The following is a 23,160-nucleotide window of genomic DNA, read 5'->3' as shown; positions in this document are numbered from 1 at the left end:
GAGTACCAGGAAATGAGGGGCAATGACCCCAGCTTTCCCAGTGGATCAGCTCGGCAGGCCCAGAGAGGGAGAGAGAGACAGATAAATAAGGCCTTTATATACAGAGAAGCATGATATAGTGGGGTGGGGGTGGGCTGGCAGCAGCAGCGGATGGGGCAGCCGGGCCGGCGGGGCCCCATCAGTGGGAGAAGATGCCCCGGAAGCGGGCCTTGTCCTCCTCGTCCTTCTGGCGGATCCGCACCTCCAGGGCCCGCAGCTCGCGGCTCACCACAGGCGCCAGGGCCGGGTCCAGCTGCAACACCTTGGCAAAGTCAGCCTGGGCCTCCTGGGCGTTCCACACCGCCGCGTGGGCCTTGCCACGCTTGAAGTAGGCCTTGACATTGTCTGCAGGGGGTGCCAGTGGGCGGCAAACACACGAGGGCATGAGAAAGGGGGGCCAGCCAGCACCCCACCTTGACTTCTGGCACCAGGGGCCCGGCGTGAACGGAGCCCTCCTGCCCTGAGGATGCCAACCCCACCCCCAAGCCCCATTCCTACCTCGCTGGCACAGCAGGGCCCAAGGCCCCACCTGGGTGGGAGAGATTGGGTCAGGCTCCCATGGGAGTTCAGAATGGGGGTGATATTGAAGGCCCAGAGGCGATGGAGGAGGCTGCCTGCCTGACCACCCGCCGGCCCCTGGCCCTGGTGACCCAGCGCCCAGCGCTCACCATCATACTTATTGAGGATGGAGGAGCAGTGATCCAGCACTTCGTAATACTCTTCGGCCACCAGCTTGCACTGACAGTAGTTGAGCAGCAGTGGGGTGATCTGCTGATCCAGCTGGATCCAGTCGGGGGACCCAGGCTGTTCCTGGGGGCACGGAGGCAGGGAGAGGGCAAAAGATGCTGAAACCTGGGCCCCCTGGGCCCCACCTGACCCCTCCCCTCACCCACCGCAGCCTCCAGGCAGCACCTTCATCTGAAGGTTCTTGAGGCAGGCGATGGCGTCATAGTACTTGGCAGCGGCCTCCTTCACGTGGCCCTCGCGGTACAACCGGTTACCCTCCTGGTGGATGACTGGCACCGCCTTTGCCTTCTCCTCATCCGTCATTGCCCACGGGTCCTGCTGGTACGTGCCAGGGTTCTCCACCTGCCGGGGCATAGGCCAGCTCAGGGCCCGGGGTCAGCCTCTGGGCTGGCCGGGCCCAGGACACTGGGTACCAGAAGCAGAATCACTTCTTCATCCAGTGACCCTTCAACAAATAAGTATGTAGCATCTCCCGCATGCCCAGCACTGTGCTGGGTTCTAGAAAGAGAGCAGTGAGCAAGATGGTGAAAAGCCCTGTCTTGGCAGAGACCTGCGGAGCGGGGAGGGGCCCCAGGAGGGAGGGCACTGCCAGGCGTCCTTGGGCCTGTTCCACCCCAGCCCCCAAACAGTCAGGGAGGCCCCCAAACAGTCAGGGAGGCCCCCAGCTCTGGGCAGGCGGGCAGGGCGGGCACCCTCTCTGAAGCTCGGCGGTAGGGGTTTGGCCTGGGGGCCCCTCACCTTCAGCATCTCAATGTCGAAGAGGAGAGGCTGGGGGTTCTGCTGCAGGGCGTCCAGGTCGGCGTGGCCCAGGGAGTTGTGCTCGTGCATCTGGGCGATGCCACAGCAGTGGCGCTGGCCCTCCAGCGGGTCCTTGCCGGCTGCGATGTTGCGTAGACTCTTGGCCACCAGTGGGTACAGCACCACGTGCTGCAGGGGATGAGTGGGCATGGGGGGCTCTGTCAGCACGTGCTGGCTGGCAGTGGGCTCAAGAGGCCCCGCCCTCTGCCCCATCACCATCTGAGAAGGGACACAGGCCCAGAGAACCAGCACCTGGTTCAGGCGACACCCAGGAAGACTTTTCCCTCCAGACTCCCCTGGCCTCCCAGCCCTCCATCACTTTCAAGCCAAACACCCACGCTTCCCACCCCCGCCACACACACACATACACACACAAACACACGCTCCCACTGCCAACCTGTCTCCCAAGCTCTGACAAGTCCAGTGGAATTCTTACCTCTTACCTGTCCTCCTCCCAGGTTTGCAGCCCACAAGCTGGGCTCCTCACCGTTCCAGGGGCCCTTCCATACTCTGTTCCCAGCATCTCTTCTCTCTGGCCCCACCCCCATCCCTTTCAGGTCCCCTCTCTGAGTTGGGATTAGGGCAGCAACTTCAAAATCCTCATGGAGGACCCTCAGGCATTGGAGACCTAGCTTTTTTATGTTTTTTTTTTTTTCCAGTGTCGGCCCACTTTATTTTTTTACTTTTTGGCCACACAGCATGTAGGATCTTAGTTCCCCGACCAGGGATCCAACCCACGCCCCCTGCATTGGAAGTGCAGAGTCTTAACCACTGGATCACCAGGGAAGTCCCAGGGACCTAGCTTTTGACCTTTCACTAGGAACATCTGCTGGGATGGCAGAAGTCAGACCATTCCCATGCCTAACCAGCTCTTCTCACTGACCCTGTCGTCGGCTCGGGGCTGACTGCTCAGCTAATGTTCAACCAGTCAGCAGATATGTTCTGAGTCTTGGCTCTGGGCTGGCCCACACTGGGCACTTTCAAGGTAAACAGGCCCAATCCCTGCCCTGAAGTAGCCTAGATGCAGACAAAGGACCAGATCCTGGCCATGCAGAGTATGAGGGGTGGAGAACCCAGAGGAGGGGTTCAAGTCAAACACCAGTAGTCAGGGAAGGTTTCCTGGGGGTGGTGACCCAGGAATTAGTTTGAAGTAGGAAGGAAGATGTTGGCTAAGAAGGAGATGGGAACACAGGGAGGTGAGTGAGAGGGAGGCCCTGCAGGGGCCACGTGGGCATCTATGGCTTGTGCTTCAACTCAACAGTGACCAGGAGCAGAGGGGATTGAAGCAAGGAGCTATAGCGATCATTGCATTTGAGAACCAGTCCCTGGCTGCAGTCCGGCTGAAGGAGAGGAAAAGGCAGACTGGGGAGGCCAGTGTCCTGGTAGTGCAGAGCCCTGGAGGGAGTTGGTGATGGCCCGGCCAGGGCAGAGGATGGGGAATTGGGTGTGGCCAGACAGACGCAGGCAGGCGCGGGGCACGGGGTACCTTGACATCGCAGCAGAACTGGGCGATCTCCCCCTCCCGCATGGTGCACACAATGGTTTCCCACACAGGCAGCTTGAACTTCTTGCCGATGATGAGCTCCATGGGCTTGCCACGCACCCGGCTGTCGTCCAGCACGGCGCCCTCCTCGTCACTGCGCAGAGTGCGGTAGTGGAACGTGGCCTGCGGGCCGCAAACGGGATCAGACAAGGGCACGGCCTTGCCACAGCCACAAGGACAAGGCCAGCTCACAGCCTGCAGGTGGCACAAGGGACCGGGCTCACCACCTGACCTTTACCGCGCCACCCAGGAGGGAAGGGGTCCAAGTCACATGGCGAATGGGTGGATGGGCTGGGATGAGAGCCCAAGGGGTCTGGCTTTAGCCATTCTTTCAACAATATTGACAGAGGACGAGATGGTTGGATGGCATCACCGACTCAATGGACATGAGTTTGCGCAAGCTCCAGGAGACGGTGGACAGGGAGGCCTGGCGTGCTGCAGTCCATGGGGCCGCAAAGGGTTGGACACGACTTAGTGACTAAACAACTACCTGCCTGAGCTCTGTGCTAGGCCTGGCAGTTGACAAAACAGACAAAAGCCCCCGCCCCCATGTAGCTCACAGGGAACTTTTAAAGGAAAGAGACGGGCCTCAAACAAAACACGCTCTGTGAGGTGGAGCAAAATGCTATGGATCAGACATCAAAACGCAGCAGGGTAAGGCACAGTGAGTTCAGGGAGCCGGAGTCACTGAAGGAACTCCCTGGCAGTCCAGTGGTTAGGAGTTGACAGTTTCACTGCTGGGGCTCAGGTTCGATCCCTGGTCAGGGAACTAGGATCCTGCAAGCTGCACTGTGTGCCCTCCCCCTCCCCCTAAAAAAAAGAGAGAGAGAGAGAGAAAGCAGAGAGTCTGAAAGGAGTACAGGAGAAGCAAGCCAGAGAGATGCTGAGGTAGGAAGGGGCGGGAAATTTCTTGGCCAAAAGAACAGCAGGTGCAAAGGCCTTGCAGAGGGGCAGTGTGTGGTGTGTTCACGAAGCGCGAGGCCAGCACAGCAGCAGGAGCAGAGTGAACCAGGGGGAGGGGTGGTACAAGGTCATCAGGTCAGCAGGGAGGGACCCCACAGAGCCTAAAGCCCGTGGTGAGGACTTTGTTTTTTCACTCTGAAGTGGGAGCCACTGGCTCCAAGGAGAGGAGGGACATAATCTGATATAGGTTCTGCTGCTGTGGGGATGAGACAGGAAGGAAAGCCGGGAAGACAGAAGCAGGAGATGAGTTAAGACATTACTGGAATAACCCAGGGGAGAGATGAAGGCAGCCTGAACCACGGTGGGAGTGGTAGAAGTGGTCAGATCTTGAGTGTATCTTGAGGATCTGCTGGCCGGGGGTGGGGGGGTGGGGTGGGGTGGGTCTGTGAGAACAGGAGGAGGAAGCATGGAGACTGGGAGGTTTTTGGCCTGAGCAACCAAAAGGCTGGAAGGGCCCTTCCTTGAGATGAGGGCTTGAGGGGAGCAGGTTAAGTTGCCAATGAGACATCCAGGTGGAGAAGGTGAGTAGGAAACCAGATATCAACTTTAAGGGGGAGGGAAGGCTAGACACACACATTTGAGAATGATCCAGGCATGTATGGAGAGTTTCTTAAAAGACACGAACCTGGATGAGATCATCTCAGGGTGACTGAAGAGAAGTCTCGAGACTGAACCCTCCACAGGATATGGTTAGAGGAACCCACACTCTTTCCCACCCCTCGCCACCCCTCTGAACTCCGTTTCCGCATCAGTAAAACGGAGTTAGCAACAGTACCTACCTCGCCTTGTAAGAATGAAAGCAAACTTGTGAAGCATCGAGCACCATGCTCTTGTGAACCCTCAATCAATGCCGGTGATTGTTTTTGTCTTTTTAGTTTATTTGTCCCTATTCTTTCAGTGTCATTGTTCACAGATCATCACTATTTTTGGTGTTTTCTCCAACTGGTGTCTGTTCCATCCAAGATCTCCCTTGCCAAGACCTTCTTCAAGGCCACCAACACCCCCCCCCCCCCCGCCCCAACCCATGGGGAACTTCACCCACATCCCTTCTCTCATCTGCAGAAGCATCCCTCTATGTATCACCGATCACCAGGGCCATGCAGCTCGGCCTCAGGGCACTCCTGTGAGCCAGGCTCGGAGCTTTACCTCTGCCATCTCTGCACAGCTCTTGTCAGCACAGTAGTTCTTACTTTTGGTGTCCCCTGTAGGTTTTAAATGTTCGACTGTTCTAGTCATCAACAAGATATGTCACTTCAGGACTTCCCCGGTGGTCCAGAGGTTAAGAATCTGCCTGCCAATGCAGGGGACACAGGTTCGATCCCTAGTCCAGGAAGATTCCACATATTATGAGGCAATTAAGCCTGTGTACCACAGCTACTGAGGCTGCGCGCCATAGTGAGCAGCTTGTGAAGGAGGCAACTAGAGAGTAGCCTCCACTCTCCACAACTAGAGAAAGCCCATGCTCAGCCATGAAAACCCAGCACAGCAAAAAAAAAAAAAAAAAAAAAAGGATATGTCACTGCAGTTATTTTCAGTGCCAGGACTTTTACTCATTCACTCAATACGCATGTCCTGTGTGACTGCTCTTTTGGGCACAGGGGCTGTCCCCAGGAGGCCCAGCGACTGGGAAAGGCCCTCCAGAAGGACCTGCATGAGCAGGAGGTAAGCCTGGAGGCGTACCTTATTGGGGCAGGGAGGGGTGGAAGAGGCTGGAGCTAGGATCCTGGATGTGCAAAGGAGGAAGATGGGGGGCTCTTTATTTCTCAGCCCTTATCTGTCTCGACCCAATGCCACGAAGAGCGGTAGAAAAGCTGTTAAAAGGGTTCTCCTCTGGTAGAACCGACCCCGTAGCCTGTTCTCTGGGTCTGTGCATCCCAGGGCCTCAGTTTTCCCATCTAAGCAATGGGAGCTGGTCTACGTTTTCAGAAGGCCCTTCCTTCCATCTATAGCAGACCTTTAACAAGGGGCCCCTCCCAGAACCCAGGCTTCCCATTTGGGGTCTTCTCCAGAGCTGGGTCTGTGCAAGCAGTGGGATCAACACCCCCCACCTACCGCAAAATATTTATTGATGACTGACGGCCTCCCTGGCCTATGTGGCCAGCCGGCCAAGCCAGGGGGCGGAGCTCACGCATCCGAATTCACCCTCTACTTAATTCCAAGCCAATCAGCGTCGAGCTCGGCATGTGAGCGGTAGGGTCACCGACCACTGCTGTCTGGGCATGCGCGATCTCTCGCCTAAGGCCTCCTCCCGCCTCGCATGCGCACCGCGCCACCGACGGGTTAAGGGGAAGCGGGTCGACACGAACCTTGGTTCCATCCTGAAAGTCAGGGAGCGCTCCTTGGCCCTCCTGTATCACACGCTTTTGGATCCCGTCCTCCCGGAGTCTTGCCATGATATCCGCCATCCTCCTTCCCCGCTGCTCTCTTTCGGCAACTTCCGGACTCGCTCGGCAGCTTCCGGACCTGCTTCGGCAACTTCTAGAACTTCGGCAACTTCCGAGCTGGCGCCATTTTGGCTAAGGGCAGACGCCGTAAAGAGCCCGAACGTAGAAGCGGGCTGTGATTGGTTCTCTGCTCCGCGGCTGAGCGCGCGTGTCAGGCCAGGGGCGGGGCCGGGGCCTGTGAGAGAGGCGGGGCCGGAGTCTGCCGGGCGGGGCGGGGCGGGGCGGGGCGGGGCGGGGCCTGGGGCGTCCCTAGGAACTGTGTCCTTGAACCGATTTGGTTTGGGTCCTCCCAAGTGGCCGTGTGCCAAGCTATTTAAAGTTGCAGAAGTAGCACGACAGCATTACAGAGCTGGGGGGAGGGAAGGCCGGCATGCGTAAGGCCACCTCCTAAAACTATTTTTGTGTATTCCTGTTGTTTTTTCTTTTAGCTTGCCTAGCACAGTAGTCGTGCATGTCCATCCTGAATGTTTCTCTTCCATCAGTCAGTCAATCTAGGTGTAAGAAGGAGGGGGAGGAGGGTTTCTGTATTCCCGTGGGAATCCTAGTCTCCCCAGGAGACCGACAGCCGCTTGTGGGGTCCGGGCTAGCCGTGTCGTCACCACGGGGCCCACCGCGGTGTCTGGCATGTAGTAGGTCCCCAGTGAATATTAGGGAATATAGGAATGACAGAAATGAGGCACTTCAGAGGCTAAACCGTATCTCTCCGCCTCTGGAAACTAGTGAAGAATAGCTCTAAGAGTCTTCTCCCACTTTCGAGGTTTCAGTTCAGTTCACTCGCTCAGTCGTGTCCCGACTCTTTGCGACCCCATGGACTGCAGCATGTCAGGCCTCTCTGTCCATCACCAACTCCCAGAGCTTACTCAAACTCATGTCCATAGAGTCAGTGATGCCACCCAACCATCTCATCCTCTGTCATCCCTTTCTCCTGCCTTTAGTCTTTCCCAGCATCAAGGTCTTTTCCAATGAGTCATTTCTTCCCATCAGGTGGCCAAAGTTTTGGAGTTTCAGCTTCAGCATCTGTCCTTCCAAAGAATATTCAGTACTGATTTTCTTTAAGATGCACTGGTTGGATCTCCTTTCAGCCCAAGGTTTAGGTAACCAAATAAAGGGAATGTCTTGGGGTCTGTGCACTGTCCTCACTCCGTAACTGGGAAGAATTATGTCCGTCCCCTTTGCCCCAAGTGCTGAGGGCTTCAGATGTTTATGCTGGTTCATTTCCCCCAAGAAGTCCCCCGAGAGAGGTGGAACCTCTGGGGCGAAAGGGAAGCATGTTTTGTTTTTAGCTTTTGTTTTTCACTTGCACAGGAAGTTTTACAGGCAAGTTCTGCCGAATTCTGAAGCAACGAGTAGTCTGTATTCTTACACAGGTTGTTCCAGAAAAATGGAAAAAGAGGGAAAGTCAACCAAGATATTTTATGAGACTAGTTTAATCTTGATTCTAAAAAAGATACTTAAACCATAAAGCAAGTTAAGTCTACACCGATTTTACTAATAAATATAGATATGAAGGATTTCCCAGTTGGCGCAGGGGTAAAGAATCCGCCTGCCACTGCAGGAGATACAGAGTCAGGTTTGATCCCTGAGTCGGGAAGATCCCCAGGAGTAGGGAATCACAACCCACTCCAGTATTCTTGCCTGGGAAATCCCATGGATAGAGGAGTCTGGAGGGCTACAGTCCTTGGGGAGGCAAAGAGTCCGACATGACTGTGCATGCACGCACACATACATAGATATGAAAAATCCTAAATGAATCCACTAATATATATAAAAATGCCTCAGTATGCTAAATGAGTGCCATTCACAAAAAGACAAATATTATTAATACATTATTCCCTTTATATGAGGTACCTAGAGACAAAGTTAAATTCATGGAGACAAAGTTAAACGGTAGTTGAGTGGGGGGAGGGAAGGAGATGAGGAGTTGTTTAATGGGTACAGTTTAGTTTTGCAAGATGAAAAGATCCTGGAGACTGGTTATACAACAATGTGAACATAGTTTTTTGTTGTTGTGTTTTTGCTTTTTTGCCACATGGCTTTCAGGATCTCAGTTCTCCAAACTGGGTTTGAACCCAGGCCATGGCAACAAAAACCTGGAATCCTAACCAGTAGGCCACTAGGCAATTCCTGTGAATATATTCAATGGCACTGCAACACTACTACGATATACATCACAGCTGCATATTGTCACCCTGCTTATTTAACTTATATGCAGAGTACATCATGTGAAATGCCGGGCTGAGGAAGCTCAAGCTGGAATCAGGATTGCCAGCAGAGATATCAACAACCTCAGAAACGCAGATGACACCACCCTAATGGCAGAAAGTGAAGAGGAACTAAAGAGCCTCTTGATGAAGGTGAAAGAAGAGAGTGAAAAAACTGGCTTAAAACTCAACATTCAAAAAACAAAGATCATGGCATCTGGTCCAATCACTTCATGGCAAATAGATGGGGAAACAATGGAAACAGTGGCAGATTTTCCTTTCTTGGGCTCCAAAAGTGGATGGTGACTGCAGCCATGAAATTTAAGAGACACTTGCTCCTTGGAAGAAAAGCTATGACAAAGGAAGACAGCAGAGACATCACTTTGCCGACAAAGGTCCTTATAGTCAAACCTATGGTCTTTCCAGTAGTCATGTACGGATGTGAGAATTGGACCATAAAGAAGGCTGAGTGCTGAAGAATTGATGCTTTCCAACCGTGGTGTTGGAGAAGACTCTTTTTGTTTTGTTTTGTTTCGTTTAGTTTTGAGAAGACTCTTGAGAGTCCCTTGCACTGCAAGGAGATAAAACCAATTAATCTCAAGGAAATCAACCTTGAATATTCATTAGAAGGACTGATGCTGAAGCTGAAGCTCCAATACTTTGGCCACCTGATGTGAAGAGCCGACTCACAGGAAAAGGCCCTGATGCTGGGAAAGATTGAGAGCAGGAGGAGAAGGAGATGACAGAGAATGAGATGGTTGAATGGCACCATTGACTCAATGGACATGAGTTTGAGATATTGAAGGAAGCTCCGGGAGATACTGAAGGACAGGGAAGCCTGGCCTGCTGCAGTGCCTGGGGTCACAAAGAATTGGACATGACTTAGAAACTGGACAACAACAAAGCATTACTGAACTTTGCACTTAAAAAATGTTTAAGGCAATAAATTTCATGTGTATTACCCACAATTAAAACTTTAAAATGCTTTCTCAAAAGGAAAAAAGGGGACTTCCCAGTGGCTCAGTGGTTAAGAATCTGCCTTGCAATGCAGGGGAAGTGGGTTCAATCCCTGGCTGGGCAACTAAGATCCCACATGTTCGGGAAACTGAGCCCGAACACCACAACTATTGAGTCTGCATGTGCTGGAGCCCACCTCAGCTAAGATCCAACATAACCAAATAAATAAATAATTTTTAAGAAAAAGGAATAAAAAAAAAAAGATCAAGTAAGGCTCATTCCAAGAATGATTTAACCAAGAATGGTTTAACATTAGAAACATCCATTACTGAACTTCCCTGGTGGTCCACTGGTTAAGACCACACTTCCAGTGCAGGAGGCTCGGTTCCTCCCTGGTTGGGGAACTAAGATCCCACATGCCATGCCCTTTAACCAAAAAGAAAAAAAATCCATTATTATAATTCATCAAATCAGTGAATTAAAGGAGAAAACTCATATAATTATTTCAAAATATGCAGAAAAAGTATTTGATGAAATTTGCTTTGGTGACTATGATAAAAACTCATAGGGCAGAAGAGGAACTTTATGAGAATGACACAAGCCACATGCAATTAAGTATGATAGATAAATACTCACATTCCCTTCAAGATCAGGAACAAAGTAAGGAATGTTCCCTATCAATGATGTTGTTTAGCAAAGTATTGGAAGTCCGGGCCAAAGCAATAAACCAAGAAAAGGAAATTAGTGATTATATCTACATAGAAAATCCAACAGAATCTACAGACAATTCTAATAAATTAGAGTCAGCAATGTTACAAAATTAATAACACTCTTAACATTATCAATAACCCACCCAAAAATGTAGTAGAAAATAAACAGCAATAAAAATCAGAAAGTATTTAGGAAATAACACAGCCCAGAGCTTTTTGGAGAAAAAAAAAAAAAACTTTAAAATACAAATAACTGATGTGGCATACCTTGTTAATGACTGGAACAGTTTAACATTTAAAGTTGTGATTTCTTCTGAAACTAATCTAAAAATTAAGTGAAATCCCAGTGATAATTGGGAGGATATTTATAGAAGATTTTTGTAATACTTTTGTAGATGAATAAAAGTCTGTGAAACGCTAGATCAAGTTTGAAAAAGATGACCAAAGCAGAGGACTTTCCCTGCCATATTAAACCTCAGGGCAAACCACAGTAATAAAAAGCACATGGTTCTGGCTGAGAATTAGTCAAGCGAACCAGAGGAACCAAAATCAGACCTTAAAATCGATATGTATGTTAGCAACGACATGCTTGATGTCTGATAAAAATGGCACCACAGTTCAGAAGGAGAAAGAACTGATTGTTTAGTAGATAGTGCTGAGGAAGCAAAGTCACTCTCAGTTCAGTTCAGTTCAGTCGCTCAGTCGTGTCCGACTCCGTGACCCCATGAATCGCAGCACGCCAGGCTGCCCTGTCCATCACCAACTCCCAGAGTTTACTCAAACTCATGTCCATCGAGTCGGTGATGTGATCCAGCCATCTCATCTTCTGTCGTCCCCTTCTCCTCCTGCCCCCAATCCCTCCCAGCATCAGGGTCTTTTCCAATGAGTCAATCCTTCACGTGAGGTGGCCAAAGGATTGAAGTTTCAGCTTCAGCATCAGTCCTTCCAATGAACACCCAGGACTGATCTCCTTTAGGATGGACTGCTTGGATCTCCTTGCAGTCCAAGGGACTCCCAAGAGTCTTCTCCAACACCACAGTTCAAAAGCATCCATTTTTCGGCGCTCAGCTTTCTTCACAGTCCAATTCTCACATCAGTATATGACCACTGGAAAAACCATAGCCTTGACTAGATGCACCTTTGTTGGCAAAGTAATGTCTCTGCTTTTTAATATGCTATTTAAGCTCACTCTACATTGAAATAAATCTGGATGTCTTCTTGCACCCTGTCCAAAGGTAGAAACTATAGGGTTAAGGATCTCATGAATTGTTTTAATCCTCAACACTGATCAAGTATTGACATGTGCCAGACACTGTGTTATGCTGCTGATTATGTGCTAATTTAATCTTAAATTAATGCCCTGAGAAGGAAACACACTATTATTAGCTCCATCTGACAAAGGAGGAAACTGAGGCACAGAAAGGTCATGTAACTTGCTCAAAGCAAGGTCCTGATCAGGGTACAGTGGATCATGTAAGATCTAATCCCATTTTTATTCAAAATTTTGATATTTTGTTCATTGTGAACAAATTTGATTTTTTTAAAAAAATAATGCATTGAGGATTTCCCTCATGGTCCAGTGGTTAAGAATCCGCCCTCCAATGTAGGGGACACAGGTTTGATCCCTGGTCAGAGAGCTAAGATCCTACATATAGTTAAACCTGAGCTTCACAACTAACGGGCCCTGGATCTCTGGAGCCCACACACAATGAAAAGATTCCACATCCCACAATGAAGACTCTGTGTGCGCAACTGAGACATGACACAGTTGAACAAACAAATATTAAAAGATAAATGTATTAAAATATTGCTCATCTTGCTTACTGAGTTTTTTGGTGTCACCTTAAAGTTTTCACCCAAGATGAGTGCCTCACTCCCCTCCACCTTGTCCTGGCCCTCCGAGATCCCAAAGCTAGCGAGCGCATAGAAGGCTGGACTGCCAGTGCGACAAATCTGATGGATTTGACTATACAAAAATGACGATGGTTCTTTAAGGGCAACTTAGACAAAGTAAGGAGACAAAGATGAACAAGGAGATATATGCAACAAAACCCAGCAAGGGATTAATTAGATAAGTACAGACATGCAATGCAGCAGGAAAAAGGCTAGAAACACAACAGAAAAAAAAATGATCAAAGGGTAGGAACAGACAATTCACAAAAGAGGAACCACCATCAACTGACATGTGTGTGAAGAACTGATCAAATTCTCCCGTTGTCAGAGACACCAGATGAAAAAGAGACCCAACTTTAGATTCATCAGTCATAGGACTTTCCTAGTGGTCCAGTGGTTAAAAATCCATGCTTCCATTGCCATGGGCACAGGTTCAATCCCTGGTCAGGGTGCAAAGATCCCACATGCCTCTGGGTGCAGCTCCCTCAAAAAAATCTAGATTAATCGGCCATTACAAAGTTGGAATACTGAGGGCCTAGAGAAAACTGGAACCTGTATGGTGGGAGTGCAAATTTGTACAGCTACTCAAGAGACCATCTATGATACTTTGTAAAGTCAGTGGCACATCTACCCTACGGCCTGGGAGTCCTACTTCAAGAGGGCTTTTTGCACTCTTCAAAAGCGGACAATGTGAAGATGTTCACAACAGCGACTCATGTGATGGAGGCATTGAGGCCAAGCTAAGTGTATATCATTGAGGGCTGTGGTGGATAATAAAAGTGCTGGATGCTCAACACGGTATGCCGAATGTAGTTAGTAGAAGCAAAAATGAGGTGCAGGTGGAAAACATTAGTGTTGAAGGTAAAAATGTAAACAACAGAATGAGTTTTATACAGGATACTATGTAAATTGCAAACACACCCACGTATGAGCCAATACCACGTGGAGCCAGACAGGATTCAAAGCAGCGGGTTGAGCACAGTGCTGTGGGGTCCCACAGAAGGCAGGAGGAAAAACAGGGGTGAAGGAGGGAAAATAAGCGAACATAACTCAAGAGGGGCCTTGTTCACAGTGATGGTGTGTCACAAACTGCAGGACTGACTCAGCTCTGTACATGAAGTCACAAAATGAAAGACGGTGGGTAGATGGAGGAGCGTGAGCACCCCTAGAGCTAGGGGGACCTGAGTTCAAATCCCAGTCCTACTACTCACGAGCATTTGGGAACTGGGAATGAAGCGCTCGTTCATGTCATCCACAAATATTTATTGAGGATCTACTTAGCGCCAAACACTGTTCTGGGCAGAGTGGACACAGTGTGAATAAGACAGTGTAAAACACCATAATTTCAGGTAAGTGCTGTGTGGTATGAAACTGACTTTAGATTGCATAGTCAGGCATGGCTTCTCTGAGAGGTGACATTACAGCAGGGACACAGATGATGAAAAGATCCCCCTCACCCCCACCCCAGTGAAAGAGCAGGGTTAAGTGCTTTCCCGGTATAGGAAAAAGCCACTTGCCAAGGCCCTGAGATGGAAAGAGCTTGGCCTGTGTGGCTGAATGAGGTGAAAGAGGGGCAGAGGGGGACTTGATCAGATTGGGAGAGGTAGGCAGCAACTGTTCAGAGCTCTGTGTGGGCTTTAGTCAAGAGTTCAGGTATTATTCTAATCACAATGGAAAACCAAGGGATGGTTTTATGCAGAGGAGTGACTTGGCAGCATATTTAAAAAACAAAAAAGTTTTATTTAAGACACACAGAGAGAAAAGGACCAGATATGTTTTAAAAGACCACTTTGCCTGCTGCGTGGAAGCCAGTGCAAGCCACATAAGCTCTCTTTTTCCACATCTGCACCTAGACAGTATATTAAAAAGCAGAGACATTACTTTGCTGACAAAGGTCCATCTAGCCAAAGCTGTGGTTTTTCCAGTAGTCATGTATGGATGTGAGAGTTGAACTACTATAAAGCAAGTTGAGCGCCGAAGAATTGATGCTTTTGAACTGTGGTGTTGGAGAAGACTCTTGAGAGTCCCTTGGACTGCAGGAAGATCCAACCAGACCATCCTAAAGGAAATCAGCCCTTAATATTCACTGGAAGGACTGATGCTGAAGTTGAAACTCCAATACTTTGGCCACCTCATGCGAAGACTTGACTCATTGGAAAAGACCCTGATGCTGGGAGGGATTGGGGGCAGGAGCAGAAGGGTACGACAGAAGATGAGATGGTTGGATGGCATCAGCGACGCGATGGACATGAGTTTTAGTAAGCTTCGGGAGGTGGTGATGGACAAGGAGGCCTGGCGTGCTGCAGTCCACGGGGTCGCAAAGAGTCGGACACGACTGAGCGACTGGACTGAAGTGACCTGCATGGTGGTGACAATCCCTCTCCCGAGCAGGGCCGTGGTGAGTAAGGGTGGGAAAACAGTCCTCAGGAGTCTCCTCGGCACTCAAAGAGCGCGCTGGGATGCAGACAGCTCTAGCTCGGGCCTGGAAGGCTGGCGCGTGGCAGCTCCTCCAAGACCCTTGTATGCACCCAGGGATTGCCTCCGAGAGCGGCACCTCCTGTCGCTGACTGAGGCGGCCGCTGGGCGGCGTGGCGAGCCCAGCTCGCTCCGGACGAGAGAGGGCCCAGTCCATCGGTCTGCTCGGCGCTCGGCAGCTCTGGCCTGCTGAAGGCGGGAGGGGGGCGGGGCCGTTATGTAAGGGCGGGGCCTCGGCCAGGGCGCCGGACCGTCGAGCAACCTAGACGACGGCACGGGGGCGGGGCCTGCGCGCGGGGGCGGGGCCTGCGGGCGCAGATGGCGACCGCGCAGCGCGCCTGAGCGGGCCCGTGCCATGAGTGCCTCCCGGCCTCAGTTCAGCATTGATGACGCCTTCGAGTTGTCCCTGGAGGACGCGGGCCCTGGGCTCGAGCCCAGCGGGGTCGCCCGCTTCGGGCCGCTGCACTTCGAGCGCCGGGCCCGGTTCGAGGTGGCCGACGAGGACAAGCAGTCCCGGCTGCGCTACCAGGTGAACCGCCCGGCCCACCTCACCCCACCCTCGCCTGAGTCTGGGCGGACCCCAGGCCGGACCCCGGAGAACCCCAACTCGAGAATCTGACTAGAAGCCTCGGCCGGAGCGGGGGACCGCCCCCGGGAGGTGGCCACTGATCCAAATCCCTGCCCAGACCCTCTCAGTTCTAATTTCAGTCCCCAGCTACTATTGGAGAGCCCACATCCAGGAGCTCGCCCCCACCCCAGCTGGAGACCCCAACCTTGAGACCCCGTCCATCCTGGGTACTAACCCTCCCTCTCCTTACCCCACAGGGATGGGGAACTCATCAGAAGTACTTGAACAAAAGTACTTGCACAGAAGTACTTGAACCAAACATTGTCCATACTCAGAAGCAGCCCTGAGAGCCCCAGGCCATATAATCCAACGGGAACCAGCACCCCTTTTTCTGTTCTGGAAGTCCCCACCCCATTCTTTCCTCCAGAGCTGAAGGCCCTGACTCACATTATGAGTGAGTCCTTGCCCGTGCCATGGCGCCCACTAAACTGGAAATCCCCCTTTTCCCAGAGGACCTCCACCGTCTCTAGACTCCTTGTCTTGAGAACCTGAACAAGATTCCTGTGCCCCAAACCTGGAAACGATTGGCCTGCCCTTCCCTGGCCTCCCAAATCCAGGGCCTCCATACTGGGCCTCCGAAATGCCATGCTGACACCCCCACCCTGACTCCCAAACTTTGGGAGATCTGGCCCTGGGAGCCTCAGCTAGCCCCTGCTGACTCCTCCCTGCCAAAGCCCCCAGCTCGCACTCCTACCTGGGTTTCAGTTTCTGTGAATCACCAAACCCGTTCTGCTGGGAGGGCGGAGGGAGCAGCTGTCAAGTGGCCAGGCAAACAGCTGTGTGGGCTCCCTTTCTTCCTCTCCACCAGAGGGGAGTGAGGAAGGGCCTGAGCCCAGTAACCCCTCTGAGCCCTGTGTTCTGGAATAGAACCTGGAGAATGACGAGGATGGAGCCCAGGCCTCTCCAGAGCCGGATGGGGGAGTCAGCACCAGGTCAGGGCCAGGTGGGGACCCACCCCGTACTCCTAGCCCCAGGCTTCTGGCTCCTGTCCCCAGGCCCCTGCTCAGTCGTCCACCTCACCTCACTCAGCTCTCTCACATCCTGTCCTAAAGAGACCCCTGCATGGGGCCCCTGTCCTGCACACTATCCTAGTGCCAGCCTCACCTGCCCACCTCCACCAGGCTCTTTATCCTGCAGAAACCCCCGGCCTGGTCTGGCCCCTGTCTTCTCACAGGTGACTTGTCCTGCAGAAACCCCCAGCCCTTGAATTCCTCTTCACCCAGGACCTCTTTCAGTGTCCCCTCTCCTGCAGGAACACCCAGCCCCAGTCTCCACCCCATCCCCCACAATGTCATCATGATTCCTGTCCCAAAGGTCCCTTTCCTCACCTCCCCTGTCCCCTCACCGGGCCCACTCGCCCTGCAGGGATTCTGGCCGAACATCCATCCGCAGCTCCCAGTGGTCCTTTAGTAGCATCAGCAGCAGCACTCAGCGCTCCTACAATGCCTGCTGCAGGTGAGACTCTGCCCTGTCCCCACCACCGCTGGCCCCTGCCCCCACACCGGCAGTCCCGGCTACTCCCCCATGGTCCTGTGGGTGGGGGAGGGTGCCCACGGGAGGAGGTGGGCCTTCTGTCACCGTGTCCACACTCTTCCTGCTCTGCTGCCATCCAGCTGGACTCAACACCCTTTGATCCAGAAGAACCACCGGGTAGTGCTGGCCTCCTTCCTGCTTCTCCTGCTGGGGCTGGGTGAGTGCCCCTGAGGACCCCCTGCATGCTCTGCCTACCCTCATGAGGGCTCCACCCTCCTTTTGCTCAGGTTCTGCACCTCCCCACCCCCCGTGAACCACCCAGCACCCTGAGGAGGCAGCTGGCTGGCATGACCCCACCCCCCTTTTACAGACGAGGAAGCTGAGGCCTTGGAAGGGGCAGGTGCAGCCTCCAGGTCACACAGCCAAGAAATCACACATAGTTGAAAATGGAACCTGGTTCCATGCTCCAAACTTTCCCTTTTTTAAAAGTCTGTTTAATCCATTAGGGAAGAGAGAGGAACAGCTACTCTTTATCCTGTGTCTACTCTGAGCCAGGTGCAGGGCAGGCTTCCTTACGGAGGTCACACAGCAAGTGAGAGGTAGGGCCACGAACCAGAACCTAAGTGTAGATGCAGGTGAGCAAGTATATGCCTGACCCAGTGGCCGGGACTGCGGAGTACCCCGCCAGCCCTATCCACGGGGTACCTGTCAGTTCTCTTCCTCAGGAGTCTGAGAACTGACAAGGACCTCTCCCCCACATCCATTACTCAGATAGGGAAATTGAGGCCCAGAGCAGGCAGAAATCAGAGTCAGATGTTTTCTGACTCCTTTTCTCCTCATTCTGTGGGGCTGAGGAATCAGGGTCCCCCTGAAAGAATCTAGGGTTGGGACAAAGAGGATCCTATAACGTGGGCCCAACTGTGGCAGTCGCTCTCCGCCCTCCAGGAAGGTCAGAGCCCCCTAGCAGGAAAGCTGGGCAGCATCCTTGCCTCAGCTCTGGGTGTGTGTGCAGGGGAGGGAGCCGCCACCTTCCCAACATGTGTGAGTCACACTGGCTAACTGCCTTACCTTATTTTATCCTCATCACCCGACAGGGCAAACATTATTACTATCCCAGTTCAAAAATAAGGACACAGGTGAAAGGTCACAGCTGGGAGGTAGATGAGCTGGGGTTTAAACCCACATAAGTGACATTGCCAGGCCTGTGGGCCACCACAACCCATAAATTGGAAAGAGAAATTAGAAAAAGATGCCTCCTCTGAGTGGGCAGAGCCCACAGCCATGAGCCAGGATACTGAGAGTGCGTTTCAGCCGCCATCCCATCCTTTTTGAGGTGTTCTGTGCAGGACACAAACCACACAGCAGTCCATGGTGGTCCTTCAAGCCTCTGTGCTGTACTCCCCCCCCAATCTTCAGGGCTGTAGAGTCCAGCTCCCCATCTCCGCGCCCATCCCATCCTATAACTGGGGACCCAGGACTTTCTCAGCATCTGAAAAATTGATCCAGCCATGACCTCCTCAGCTTCCCCAGTGCCCACTGTCATTAACCAAAGTCCACATCCCTCTCCAGGGCCTACAGGCCCTGCCAAACTCCTGAAACCTGGACTCTGCCTCTCCAGTCTCCCCAAAAGCTGGAAGTTCCTAGAAAGCCCCAGGTTCCCTCCAGACTCTGGGCCTTTGCTAAGCTGTTTCCCCATCTGGAACACTGCTCTCACTTTCTGCCTGTGGGGTGCCCAGAACAAAGCGTCTGGAGTCAGATTACCTCCACCTTCCCAATACAGCCGGTGACAAGTTACTCCACCCTTCCCCCTGAACACTGTGCCTCAGTTTCCTCTTCTTCGCAATGGGGATGATAATACCTGTCCATTCAATCAAGGTGACAAATAAGGCACTGCATGTCACACACTTAGCCCAGTGCCTGGTAGCACCTGGTAAAAGGTGACTGAATGGTGACTGCTACTGCTGCTGCTATCCTGCTCAGATGCCACTGCCTCCAAGAAGCCCTGTCTGATTCCCCAGGCTCCTGAGCTGCCTGATCACTGGGGTTGTAGCTTGGAGGTTCTTGTTGGTTGTTCCACTCTGGAAGGGCCTGGAGGCAGAGACCTCATCTGCAGTTCCCCGTGGGATTCCCAGTACCAGGCACTCAGCAGTTAAACTCCATAAATGTTTGCTGGCTGACTAAAGGAGCCACACCAAGGAGCAGACAAAAATCTCTCCTTTCACCGACACTTCCCAGGACCTGCTCTGAAAACACAGAGCTTGGTGAGCTTCCCCTGGAGGTTCTCTACCCAGGGGGCCTTCAGCTTAGGTGGGGGACACCATTCCTCAGATCTAAGCCATGTGGGGGGTTGCGGGTGGAGGTCCCCACCCTGCCACCAGCTTCTGCCTCCTGCGGCGCCTGCCCTCACCCTCGCAGCTCCATTTGTGTGCAGTGCTGATCCTGACCGGCGTGGGACTGGAGGTGGCCCCCTCGCCAGGTAAGCGGCCCCTCCGACCCCCGCAGGCAGCGCTCACTCCCCTCTCGTGCACCAGGGGTCCTTGGCAAGCCCTTCCACCTCCTCCAGCGGTCAGCACCTTCCCGGCAAGAAACGGCCCCTTTGACCTCGGAGAGGGAGACTTGCCCAGGCACTGAGCCCGCCTGGGAGCCAGCCCTGGAGCCAGCCCGGGAGCCTCCCTGCCCTGACCCGACCCCTCCTGCCCTCCCGCAGATGTCTCCAGCGCCATCTTCTTCGTGCCGGGCTTCCTGTTGCTGGTCCCAGGAGGTGCGAGTGGGCGGTGGGCGAGGGCGGGATGTGGGCGTGGCGTGGCGGGCCCTGGGCGTGGCTGGGCGGTGGGCGAGGGCGGGATGTGGGCGTGGCGGGCCGGAGGCGGGGCCCGGCACTGACAGGCCCCGCCCTGCAGTCTACCACGTGATCTTCATCTACTGCGCCGTCAAGGGTCACCGGGGCTTCCAGTTCTTCTACCTGCCCTACTTTGAGAAGTGAGCAGACGGCGGGATCCAGCGTCGGCGCCGAGAGGCCCCAGTGTGTGCGGCCTCCTCACATCCCTGGAGGGGCACTCCCGGAGTCCGCGACCGGCTTCGGTTCCCTCATCCCAAGGGCAAAGCCCCGTCGGGACCCTCAAGCCCCCTCGCCGTCTCGGGAGTTTGCTCAGGAAGTTTGGGGCATGTGGGTCTCGGGCCACTACCTGAGCCTGGGAAAGTCGCCCCTCCCCTCTCTGTGCCTTAACTTATTCTCAGGCCCTGGGCTTGCTGGGTTGGTGATGTTTTGTGCTAATAAAAGCGGTGCTTAATTCCAGCCCACAGTTGGCTTTTTTACTTGCCACCGGCCCACCAGGCTGGCCACAGCCCCCTCCCAGAAAGGCCAAGGAGAAGATTGACCATGGGGCTGAAGGGCTCTGGGACTCTTCCTATGGTACACATACAGCCCTAACGCTCCAAGACTTGCCCAAGGTCACACAGCTCATTAGCAGCAGAGCTGGGCCTGAGCTCTTCTGCCCTGCAAGCCTGGAGAAGGATCTTCCCGCCCTTAGCCGGGTTGGTCCTGCTGGGTCTCCACTGAGAGGCAGCACTGGTGCCTCCCCCCGCCACGCCCCATGGCCCTGGCCAGGGGCAATCTGATGACGCAGGCCTGGGGCCTGGAGGCTGGTATCCTGGTTCCAGCCTGGCTCTGGGGCCCTGGGCTGCCACAGCCAGCTCCAAATGTGGGCCACCAGAAGGCAGCCGCCCAGCCGTCTCCACCCACTGCCCTACTTCCCAAGCCCAGGGGTTGGGAAAAGCAGGGGCAAAGGACATAGGAAGCAGGGCCTGTATGACAGAAAGCCTCAATGATCAAAGACTCTTAGAATCAGAAAACATTGGAAACAGACCGTAGCAGAATTTTGGAAGGACCAAGCACCTCCGGATCTCAATAACCAGGAAACAGAATCTTTTGAGCACCCTGAAATCTGAGATCATAATAGCTGCCATTTATCAGACTCTTAGAAGGCACCAGATTGTGTGCTAAGCACTTAACACGGATTATTTCTGGTCATCCTCCAAGAAAACTGAGGCCCAGAGAGACTGGGTCAGCCAAAGGCAGAGTTAGGAACATAACCCAGGGCTTCTGTGACTTAAGTGGAAGGGGTGTCAGCAAGCCGGTATGGTCCCCAGCTAACCAACAGGCCGAATGAATGGCCCGAGGAGACCCTGTTCGTATTCTTGTGTTCACAGTCTTCCACTCCCAGTAAAACATGAGTGCCATTAAGATGGTATTTGGTCTGAAGTGGCCTCTACTGTGTCTGCAGCAGCCAGGACAGTACCTTTAGATTTCTGTGATTTTGTTGAATGAACACCAAGGCCCCTGCTCTCACACCTGATCTGGCCAACCTAGACGTCCCACTCTCAGTCACCAATCAAGGCACTTTGAGGGGCACCGGTTAGATGCAGGAACTCTTAAACGCACGATTCTCAAGTTAGCTGGAGGTAAAAGACCGGTTTTCATTTCTAATGCATTATGGACCAATGCTTTAGTAAGATAAAAAACTAGAAGAGTGAAATTTTAAAAAGATACAGAATATAAGCCCACAGTTTGTATTACCAGATTAATCAGACAGAAAGTTACATTTCAATAGATATAATCAGAACAAACACGGAAAAAAAAGAAAAGTTATAAAAACCATTCATTGAAAGTGGGCAAATTAGCAATTAATGTAGAGTTGTTGCTATGCTCATCATTCTTTGTCACTTTATAGTTTTAAGTGATTCTGTTAGAAGTTTTTCTCTAACCAAAAGTGGTGATTCTCCATATTATAAGACTATCTCAGGGATTTCTCTGGTGGTCCACTGGTTAAGAACCCACCTTCTAGTGTAGGGCATGCGGATTCAATCAGGGAACTACGACCCCACATGCTGCGGGGCAACTATGCTGGTGCGCCACAACTAGAGGGAAGGCCATGCCATGCAGGAAAGATCCTCCATGTTACAGCTAAGACCCGATACAGCCAAAAATACAATTTTTTTAAAAAGACTATTTCAGGGATCTGCAAGCTATACCTCACAGGCCCGATATAGACCCCAACTAAGAATGGTTTTCACATTTTAGTAATGGTTGGGAAAAAAGCCAAAGGATAATAAGCTTTTGTGACGCACAGAAGTTTATGAAATTCAAATTTTGGTGTAAGTTGCATTCAATTAATTATGATTTGTCAAATTCCCTACACAGCAACACTTGTATATTGACTTTGGCTGCTCAGCCATGCAAACTACTATAAAGAGCAACAGAAATCATATGGTCCACAAAGCCTAAACTCTACTATCTGGCCCTTCACAGAAAAAGGTTGCCAACACTTGGTCCATATGAACGTGTCGACAGAACGCTGAATCGCAAGGTTTAAAGTTTTAATGTGACCAATGTGCTTGATTTTTGCTGGTTAGTTTATGTAATCCAAATTGGATTGACAGCAACACCATCCTCAGGAAATAATGAATCTCCAAACTCTAAATATGGTTTCTTTTTAGTTGGAAAGTGCATTAATAGTTGCATGCAGCTTAAGAACATTAGATTTCCTTAGCGGATTGTGACTCCATTTACCCCTGATGCTTTTCCCCCCATAGCCCACTTTGTAGTCACACTAGCTTTGTTTTGGTTAATTCTCTCCTAGTCAATCTTTTTTCCAAGCTGTCAGTTTCAGCCTTTCAGTTGTCATTATGCTTTGAATGTGTCTCTTATATGTGCACTCAGCTGTGGGGAAGAGCCTGGGTATCTGCCTTTTGAGATCTGCTCTCTGCCCTTGCAGTAGAAGACCTTCTGGTTTCTAGCTGGGCACAAGGTCCCCCAAGATAAAGACTGCATTTCCCAGCACCCTTTGCAACCAGGTGTCCCAGGCGCAGAGCCCTCCCTAACTGGGTATAAGTGGTTCCTGCTGATTGTGCCCTTTCTTCTTTGTTTCTGCTCCCATTCTGTCAGGTGGGAAACCAACAAATGTGGCTACACCCTCAGAGTGGCAGAGCAGCCAGCAGAAGAAGTCTAAGTGCCTGAAGACCATACAGCTGGATTTCAACTAAGACTCTTCCTGTGAGGGAAATAAATGTCCATCCAGTTTAAAGCATTGTTGTTTGGGGTCTCCATCACTTACAGGGACCCCAGTCTAACACTGATATTTTCTTCTGGGACTGAAACTCCATCTTTTAACCAAAAAAAAAAAAAAAAAAAAAAACCACTTGCTTATACTTATTGTAATTTTTTTAAGAATTATTTCTACCTTCTGTTTTAATGTTTCTCTAGATTTTTCTTTGCTTTTTTTCCTCTTTC

General features: G+C 51.9%; 2 protein-coding genes across 7 annotated transcripts; one reads left to right on the top strand and one right to left on the bottom strand.

Annotated features, from left to right (window-relative positions):
• Nucleotides 1–72: 72 nt before the first annotated feature.
• AIP (aryl hydrocarbon receptor interacting protein) lies at nt 73–6,615 on the bottom strand. Of its 2 annotated transcripts, none has more exons than XM_065937899.1 (6): nt 6,397–6,615; nt 3,071–3,250; nt 1,525–1,713; nt 952–1,128; nt 716–849; nt 73–384 (listed from the first exon to the last, which is right to left on the bottom strand). In XM_065937899.1, exons 1-6 carry the CDS (start codon nt 6,493–6,495, stop codon nt 312–314), a joined length of 852 nt encoding a protein of 283 aa, XP_065793971.1. In that variant the 5' UTR covers nt 6,496–6,615; the 3' UTR covers nt 73–311. The 2 variants fall into 2 exon arrangements, with proteins under 2 accessions (XP_065793971.1, XP_065793970.1); XM_065937898.1 differs by having other exon boundaries at nt 708–849; nt 6,397–6,614.
• An 8,444-nt stretch (nt 6,616–15,059) lies between these two features.
• TMEM134 (transmembrane protein 134) lies at nt 15,060–20,166 on the top strand. 5 transcript variants are annotated; one of them, XM_065936582.1, is made up of 8 exons: nt 15,060–15,299; nt 16,266–16,330; nt 16,764–16,853; nt 17,012–17,088; nt 19,055–19,132; nt 19,303–19,347; nt 19,579–19,632; nt 19,772–20,166. In XM_065936582.1, exons 1-8 carry the CDS (start codon nt 15,126–15,128, stop codon nt 19,852–19,854), a joined length of 666 nt encoding a protein of 221 aa, XP_065792654.1. In that variant the 5' UTR covers nt 15,060–15,125; the 3' UTR covers nt 19,855–20,166. The 5 variants fall into 5 exon arrangements, with proteins under 5 accessions (XP_065792654.1, XP_065792658.1, XP_065792657.1 ...); XM_065936586.1 differs by lacking the exon at nt 16,266–16,330; XM_065936585.1 differs by lacking the exon at nt 19,055–19,132.
• The last annotated feature ends 2,994 nt before the right edge of the window (nt 20,167–23,160 follow it).

The sequence above is a fragment of the Muntiacus reevesi genome, chromosome 5, assembly GCF_963930625.1.
Source record: "Muntiacus reevesi chromosome 5, mMunRee1.1, whole genome shotgun sequence".
Taxonomy (NCBI): domain Eukaryota; kingdom Metazoa; phylum Chordata; class Mammalia; order Artiodactyla; family Cervidae; genus Muntiacus; species Muntiacus reevesi.
The sequence above is the reverse complement of the archived record's forward strand: the minus strand, read 5'-3'. Positions and strand labels throughout refer to the sequence as shown.